The sequence below is a fragment of the Lycium barbarum genome, chromosome 6 (assembly GCF_019175385.1).
Source record: "Lycium barbarum isolate Lr01 chromosome 6, ASM1917538v2, whole genome shotgun sequence".
Taxonomy (NCBI): Eukaryota; Viridiplantae; Streptophyta; class Magnoliopsida; order Solanales; family Solanaceae; genus Lycium; species Lycium barbarum.
The window spans coordinates 102,238,547-102,247,665 of NC_083342.1; the positions used below are offsets into that span (position 1 = coordinate 102,238,547).

The window sequence follows — 9,119 nt, forward strand, 5'->3', positions numbered from 1 at the left end:
CCAGAAGCTAAAGGAGCATATCCGACACAAATAATTAAAAATAATATTTCTCCGTCTCAAATTATTTATCGTCTTTTTATTTTACACGTTCTTTAAGAAATATTAATAAGGAGAAGTATTTGATCTATTTTACATTTATTTATGTATAAGTTATAATCTCTCTCCATTATTTACTTTATTTATGTATCATCTCCATTAATAAAAGAATTATACTAAAGATAAAATATATAAAAAATAATTAATTATGTCTTGAACTTATAAAATAGTAAATAATTTGACACAATTATTTTTAGTAACTCCGAAAAATAATTTGAGATAAAGGGAGTACAGTGAGAGACAGAAGAAGTGAAAGCAACAACCTTCATTATTGACTTCTCTTTTTCTAAAAAGAGATAAAAATTTGACATATTTTGTGAGAATTCTGTGGCCTCCGAAAATCATTAAGATAACAAGATATAATAGTGTACAGTAAATAACAACGACTTCAATGGGTAACAAGTGGAGCCATGTTTGAGAATTTGACATATAGGTTCCTTCTTAGCAGCCTGCAAGATTAGAAATAGAGACAAGAACCAGACATCTATACAAGCTGATAATGGGTTCACTTCACTTAAACACTTATTAGCCGCCTATCTTTATTACTTTAGTACCCCTGTTAACTCATTTCTATCTCCACTTGACTAACAGTAGAGATAATCCTATAAAGTCACTTAAATCTGTGGTGGCTTATGGTGTAGTCAAGTGCAAGATCTAGAATGGGTTTACCTTATTCTCTTCATATTCTCTTCCTTTCATGGTTTCTTTCTGCTCATATGTCCTGTTTCTTTGCTGTAGCAAAAAGATCCACTTACATTGTCCATTTGGACAAATCCTTAATGCCTAATGTCTTTGCTGATCACCATCATTGGCATTCTTCTACCATTGATTCCATCAAAGCTTCTGTTCCTTCATCAGTAGACAGATTCCACTCTTCTCCAAAACTTGTTTACTCCTATGATAATGTGTTTCATGGTTTCAGTGCTGTTTTGTCCCAAGATGAACTTGAAGCTTTGAAAAAATCACCAGGTTTCATTTCAGCTTATAAAGATAGAACTGTGGAACCTCACACTACCTACACATCTGATTTCCTCAAGCTCAATCCTTCATCTGGGCTATGGCCAGCTTCTGGTTTAGGCCAAGATGTGATCATTGGTGTTCTTGATGGTGGCGTCTGGCCGGAATCTGCAAGTTTCCGAGATGATGGTATGCCTGAGATCCCCAAAAGGTGGAAGGGAATTTGCAAGCCAGGCACTCAGTTTAATACTTCAATGTGCAACAAAAAACTCATTGGCGCTAATTACTTCAATAAGGGAATTTTGGCTAATGATCCCACTGTGAACATCTCCATGAATTCTGCGAGGGATACTGATGGCCACGGCACACATTGCGCTTCCATTGCTACTGGGAATTTCGCCAAAGGTGTTTCCCATTTTGGATATGCAGCAGGAACAGCAAGAGGGGTTGCTCCACGAGCTAGGCTAGCTGTTTATAAGTTTAGCTTTAATGAAGGAACTTTTACATCAGATTTAATTGCTGCTATGGACCAAGCTGTTGCTGATGGTGTTGACATCATATCCATATCTTTTGGGTACCGTTTCATTCCGTTGTATGAAGATGCGATATCTATTGCTTCTTTTGGAGCTATGATGAAGGGAGTGCTAGTTTCAGCTTCAGCTGGAAATCGAGGTCCAAGCGTGGGGAGTTTAGGAAATGGATCTCCATGGATCTTGTGTGTGGCATCAGGCTACACCGACCGGACTTTTGCAGGAACTTTGACACTGGGAAATGGGTTAAAAATTAGGGGGTGGACCTTGTTTCCGGCAAGAGCCTTTGTCAAGGATTCACCGGTGATCTACAACAAGACAATAGCTGCTTGCAATTCAGATGACTTGTTAGCACAAGTAGCTGAACCCGAACGTACGATCATCATCTGTGAATATAATGCAGATGAAGATGGTTTTGGTTTCTCTAGTCAAATGCGTTATGTTACTCGAGCAAGACTGAAAGCAGGCATATTTATTTCTGAGGATCCAGGAGTGTTCAGGTCTTCTTCTTTTCCCAACCCGGGGGTTGTGATTGACAAAAAGAAAGGGAAGCAAGTCATCAATTACGTTAAAAGCAGTGTTGCTCCCACGGCCACCATCACGTTCCAAGAAACGTATGTGGATGGAAAAAGGCCAGCCCCAGTTCTTGCTGGATCCTCATCACGAGGGCCTTCCAGAAGCTACTTGGGGATCGCAAAGCCGGATATTATGGCACCAGGAGTACTCATTCTTGCAGCAGTTCCACCAAATCTCTTCTCAGAAAGTATTCAGACGAACATATTATTAAGCACTGATTACGAGCTTAAATCAGGCACATCCATGGCTGCTCCTCATGCAGCTGGAATTGCAGCAATGTTAAAAGGCGCACATCCTGAATGGAGTCCTTCGGCTATTCGCTCTGCCATGATGACCACAGCAAACCCTTTGGATAATACTCAAAAGCCTATTAGAGAGGACGATAACATGGTAGTCACGCCCCTAGACATGGGAGCAGGGCACGTTGACCCGAATAGAGCTCTTGATCCAGGCCTAGTATATGATGCTACTCCACAAGATTACATAAATCTTATATGCTCTATGAATTTCACAGAAGAGCAATTCAAAACATTTGCAAGATCATCAGCCAATTACAACAACTGCTCAAATCCATCAGCTGATCTCAATTACCCATCATTCATTGCCTTGTACCCGTTCAGCCTCGAGGGAAACTACACCTGGTTGGAGCAGAAATACAGGAGGACCCTTACAAATGTTGGTAAAGGTGGAGCAACTTATAAAGTGAAGATAGAAACTCCCAAGAATTCCACAGTTTCAGTGTCTCCACAAACTCTGGTGTTCAAGGAAAGAAATGATAAGCAAAGCTATACTTTGACAATTCGGCATCTAGGTGATAGTGATCAGAGCAGGAACGTTGGGTCTGTCACTTGGGTTGAAGAGAATGGTAACCACTCTGTTAGGAGTCCTATAGTGACATCTATGATTATTGATGTCTGGGGTAGCGATGACTAGGGCCATCAGATTCTTGATGTAATGGGGAATCAAGAGCGAAATCAATCAATATATAATATAAAGTTAGGAATAAACAATTTTATTTGACACCTCTCTAGGGACTCATTGCTTTTATCTTTTTTCTCTTTTTTTCTTGACATTTTTCTCATTTTTATTGCATTTTTTTTTATTCATTTCTCCTACTAACTAATGAATAATAAAAGACTCATACAATAAATGTAGAGCATTGAAGCCCACGTAGCAGTAGCCAAATAACCTATGCAATAAAACCCAGTAAAACTTTATTCTGAATCAACCCACGTAGCTACATCCCCTTAATGCACTAATTTTATGTCAATTAATGTCCTTGAGACTAATTTTATATTTTATGTCAATTAATGCACTTTAAGACTCATTTTATTATTTCATTTACTCTGTATGCGTTACTTTTTCTATTTGTCATACTGATCGATTACTCATAAGATATAAAATATTAGCTACCATAAATGAGTAAAGCTTAGCATTTTTTCCAAACAAAAAAAACAACATATCATTTTTCCCCTCAATCCAATATAATCGCTGCACAGAAAGTTCTCGCCTTTTTTTTTCCTTTTTCCCTGCTGTGTTTTTGCGTTACTTCATTGTGTTGTTGTCACACGTTTTCTTCTCATATTCATATCTTTAACTCTTTTACAATGGACAATGGTGAGCTTTTTCACGTACTAACTGATTTCGTTTTTGAAAATACTAAATTCATGTTTTTTAGTATCAAGAAAAATGGTTGCGCGTTGAGTTGGAGGATAAGTCACGTGAAATAGTGAAAATTTGCAAACGGCAAGAAGGAGTCTTTTGAGGTAGATATTTGCGATGGAGATTGTGATAGAATCTCTTCTGATTGTAGGTTGAGTCGAAGAGTAAATTACACAAGATAGTGAAAATTTGCAAAATGGAGATAAGAGTCTTTTGAGGTTTTTTTTTTTTTTTTTTTTTTTTTAATGTTTTGTGGTAGAATCTCTTTTATTTCCTTAATTGTGTTTGCTTTTAAAGTGACTTTGAATTTCTGATAGGTGGCGGAAGCATCAGAAATACTTAATCTATATGGCTATTATAAAATCACGAAATTACAAAGGAAATATGGAGGAATAACCCGAGAAAACCCGAGGTTGAAAAACCCGAATTTTATTGGTTTGGTTTGGTATATAAATTTAAAACCCGACGCAATTGGTTTGGTTTGATGTTTAAGAAATCCGAACCAACCCGGTCCATGTACACCCCTACTCGGGGATATTGACTGCTTCTTTCAAGCAGTAAACCTAAATACGTTAGCACTTGCAAGTCTGTGGTTGCTAAATACGTTTGTTACTTTTCCCAAGCCATACGTGATCACATCTATCTACTATGAGTTGAGCGTGAGTAAATACAATCAATTGCAAAATAAACAAGCAATTAAATTGTGAGTGAGTCGTGGACACTTTACAAATTTATGAGTGTATAACGTGGATTGATCCACGTTATACAATATATTTTGTATAACGTGGATCAGTCCACGTTATACATTTTAATTTTTTTTTTTTTAATTTTTCGGTGCAATCTCTGACAGATGAAATTTTTTTTTTGGGGTATAACGTGGATCAGTCCACGTTATACCCGTTTTGATATATAAATTTTTGGTCATCCCCTTTTGATTTATACCGTGTATTTTTATACCCTTTAGGCTCCGGACTCGTTTTATTTCTATCACCCTCCTTATTATTCATACTGATCTTTATTTTATGTGTCCGGCATGTGTATACCATAATAATTGGTACTACAAAATAAATATCCAAAGCAGTAACAATTTAAGTGTTCATTTTATAAACATTATTTCAACTTTCAAATACAAAACTGAGAAGCTGGAATAAAGGCTGGCAAGCATTAAAAAATAGATTTACTGTTTTTTTTTTATGTTGGCATACAAGAAAATAATGAAGATTTAAAACTTAGCTATAGTTACAGGTTTTTTTGGCAAATAAACAGTTTTTATTATCAAAGCAAATAAGTTCAGTAAAAAATAGCACGCTTGACCAAAACAGGCTCAAAATCTGCTAGACCTAGACATAGTAACCCATAACTATCCTAATCTTGAATCAACTAGGACTATAATCAACACGGTATATTTATTTGTAATGTAATTTATAAATATTTCTTAATTTTTTTTTTTTGTAGTTTTTTATCTATTATCATATTATTCAAGCTTGAAATTAGAATTTTGAATGTGAATAGGTTTTATATCCTATGGATGTTATTAACTCATATAAAGTCCAAACCAAAACCAACTCAACACTAATACTAACAAAAGAAATTCAATTTACCACTAGGAATGACAATAATGTAGGATATATCTCCTTTAGTTTTGCATAATTGGTTTAGAGAGTGAAAATACATTACTTAAGTTTTTTTTCTTGCCATGTAATTAATACTTATTAGCCGTACTTATTTTAGGATGATTTAGTATTTTTAGATTATGGTCATTTTCTTTATGGCTTATTAATTAGCAATATTTATTTTAACCGATTTTATTATTTTTTGTTGAATATTTTAATACAATGTCATCACTCTTCTCACATTTTGTGTTATTTTCTTATGAAACACTTTAATTACATAGTTGTATCTTACTAGGACTAAAGAAATATTTGAAGTAAAAGTTATATATTTTGTATCAAGACTATTCCGAAAACAACCCGAATAACCCGAGAAAACCCGAGGTTGAAAAACCCGAATTTTATTGGTTTGGTTTGGTATATAAATTTAAAACCCGACGCAATTGGTTTGGTTTGGTGTTTAAGAAATCCGAACCAACCCGGTCCATGTACACCCATACTCGGGGATATTGACTGCTTCTTTCAAGCAGTAAACCTAAATACGTTAGCACTTGCAAGTCTGTGGTTGCTAAATACGTTTGTTACTTTTCCCAAGCCATACATGATCACATCTATCTACTATGAGTTGAGCCTGAGTAAATACAATCAATTGCAAAATAAACAAGCAATTAAATTGTGAGTGAGTCGTGAACACTTTACAAATATATGAATGTATAACGTGGACTGATCACGTTATACAATATATATTGTATAACGTGGATCAGTCCACGTTATACATTTTAATTTTTTATTTTTTTATTTTTCAGTGCAATCTCTGACAGATGAAAAAAATAATTTGGGGTATAAAGTGGATCAGTCCACGTTATACCCGTTTTGGTATATAAATTTTTGATCATCCCCTTTTAATTTATACCGTGTATTTTTATATCCTTTAGGCTCCGGACTCGAAACAAAACACTACAAGAAATATGGCTTTTAGTGGAGGAGTATAATAAAGAAGACAACTAATTGAAAAGACCATAGCTGCTCGTACAAATTTTCGTATGTATTATAATGTGTTTGAAGACATTTGCCTTGTCATCTCAATGAAGGCCAAATTATTGGAGTCATGGGAGATTTCCAATTACTAATCAAACGGCTGAATAGGAAATAAATTGCCAAAAAATGCCAATCTGTTTTCAACTTATTAAGGTAGTTTTTTCGATATTCCGATCATGCATATTCCTGAAGGGAACCAAGAAGCTAACAATCTAGGTTAGGGAAGTCTGAGCAAGTTGGGGATGAGCAACGACGAAATGAGAAAATGAGGTTCCTCAAACACGCCATTTGAAAATAAGGGTCGGAGGTTTTAGGCTTGTAGCTCCAGTAGGAGATGCTTCAGCCTTGAACAACTGCCATTGAACATTGATTTGGTGATTTGTGGTCTAAGCTGATCTATTAACTGAAGGACTTCCCATTAATTAAGGTGTACTTCAAAGTCAAGCAGAATGGCACTAAACTAATATATGTCCAGCACAAAATTAAAGGCCAAATCCAGTGAAGAGATCCCTGTTATTCTTTTTCCTAGTATTAAGCTGAGTATCGGCAACATTAATTATTGTTGAATAATTGGCGCATTCCATCCCCACACACCACTACATTGATTTTGAGTCATTCATCAAACTAGGGACCATAAAAAAGGTCCTTGGCCTTATCACCAGACTATACCACTATTCCCCTACATTATTAATGCCCCAGCAAAATTTGGAATAGAATATCAGGAAAAGTAACCAGATACTGATTTTCAGAAATTTCTAAATTAAAACTTAGAACGAGAAAAAAAGATTATTTCTAGAAAGTGAAAAAAGCAATAGAAAAAAAAATCTCTCATTTAGAAGGAAATATTCTATTGATAGATTCTATGAACTTCTGAATGTTTTCTACAATCTCCACAATATCTCTTCATTGGAAATAGTTAGTAGTATCATATTTATAATAGTATGAAACCAAACTTTAACTCAAAATACGAAAATCTATTCCTATATAAATTTGACTACAAGTTCTAGCTAGACATGAATTAAATTATTAAGTATTAACCAATTTCGGTCGCCTACAACTTTGAATTAATTTCTAACAGATTCTTAAATCTTGTTCAGTCTACTGCGAAATAACTATCCGTCCATGTATATTTTTTGGGTGCCTTGTTAAGAAATTTAAAGATGTTATTGTTCTTTACCTTAGGATTTTTCAAGTTTCTCTTCTCTAATCTTCTTTTTCTGCTTTGATTATTTATTCTCCAAATTAAACAAATGCTTTAAATTTCAATAGCTGACTCATCAGCATGTGGGAAAGTCTGGCCCCTTTTAATTTGGCCAGATTATATTATCCAGAAGCTATTAAATCTAATACGTAACATGGAGAAATTGATCATGGAGAAAGAGTGAAAGCAACAACCTTCATTATTGACTTCTCTTTTTCTTAAAACAGATTATATAAGACTTAAGTTTATCAGAATTCTATCATATCTGGCCTCACAAAACCATTAAAGTAATACTTGAGAAAACAGGAAATAATTGTGTAGTAAATAACATTGACTTCAATTAGTAATAAGTGGGGCCATGTTTGCAAATTGACATACAGGTTCCTTGTTAGCAGCGTGCAAGATTAGAAACAGCGAGAAGAACCAGATATCCATACAAGCTGATACTGTACTTAATAAGTTCATTTCACTGAGACACTTATTAGCCGACTATCTTTATTACTTTAGTACCCTTTTTGGTTCATTTCATTCTCCACTTGACTAGCTTATCTTTATTATTGCAACAACCAAATGCAGCTAGTATTATCCTATAAAGTCTTTGAATCTGTGGTGACTCAAGGAGGTGTAGTGCGTAGTCTACACAAAGATCTAGTATGGGGTTCCCTTACTCTTTTCATCTTCTCTTCTTTTCATGGTTTCTTTCTGCTCATATATTCTGTTTCTTGGCTATAGCACAGAGATCCACTTACATTGTCCATTTGGACAAATCCTTAATGCCTAATGTCTTTCCTGATCACCATCATTGGCATACTTGTTATACCCCATTTTAACCGAAGTCAAAATGGTTTACACATTCCGATAATTCCCGGGTTAATTCAAGTCAAGGAGTCGCCACCTAATTATTATGGTGAATTAGGACACCTAAAGTTAATTAAAGTCATTGTTTAAAGTTAACTCCGTTTATGGTCTTCTAAGTTTATGAGATTCTAGATAAGGGTTCAATTAATCTAAAAGGAAGATATTAAGCACCCTTTAAGATCCATTAAAAATGGTTAACCGACCGGACTTAATTATTTAACTAAGGCGAGTGCAAGTTATGGAAATGTAGGAAAAGTAAAATGAACTAGCCTTTAAATTATACGTAATATAATAGTATGAAAATTAAAGTAAATAGTTATAGAAAATTTGCATTAAGTCGATAACTAGGGAAAAGAATACTTGATTTCTAAAAAGATGAAAATATTCAAACGGACATAAAGAAGCTTCCCGGAACGCCTTTGCATTAAAGAGACATCATTCTATTTAAAATCATTTTTTTAGACTTGAAAATATCTTGCACAAGTTCAAATCAGTTTGGCGATTTGATTCAAAGTCAATAAAAAGGCGTATGGCCATATTAATTTCAAATAAGAAATCATTTTTAAGGAAAATGGTTACAATTAATACATG

General features: G+C 34.6%; 1 protein-coding gene across 1 annotated transcript; it reads left to right on the top strand.

The window, feature by feature from the left end:
- The first annotated feature begins 427 nt into the window (after window positions 1–427).
- Window positions 428–3,183, top strand: LOC132645094 (subtilisin-like protease SBT3). Its single transcript, XM_060361868.1, has one exon. It carries the CDS (start codon window positions 756–758, stop codon window positions 3,090–3,092), a length of 2,337 nt encoding a protein of 778 aa, XP_060217851.1. The 5' UTR covers window positions 428–755; the 3' UTR covers window positions 3,093–3,183.
- Window positions 3,184–9,119: the final 5,936 nt, after the last annotated feature.

Excerpts from the sequence above, each read along its gene's own strand:
- LOC132645094 (XM_060361868.1), top strand. The coding sequence starts at position 756 with ATGGGTTTACCTTATTCTCTTCATATTCTCTTCCTTTCATGGTTTCTT.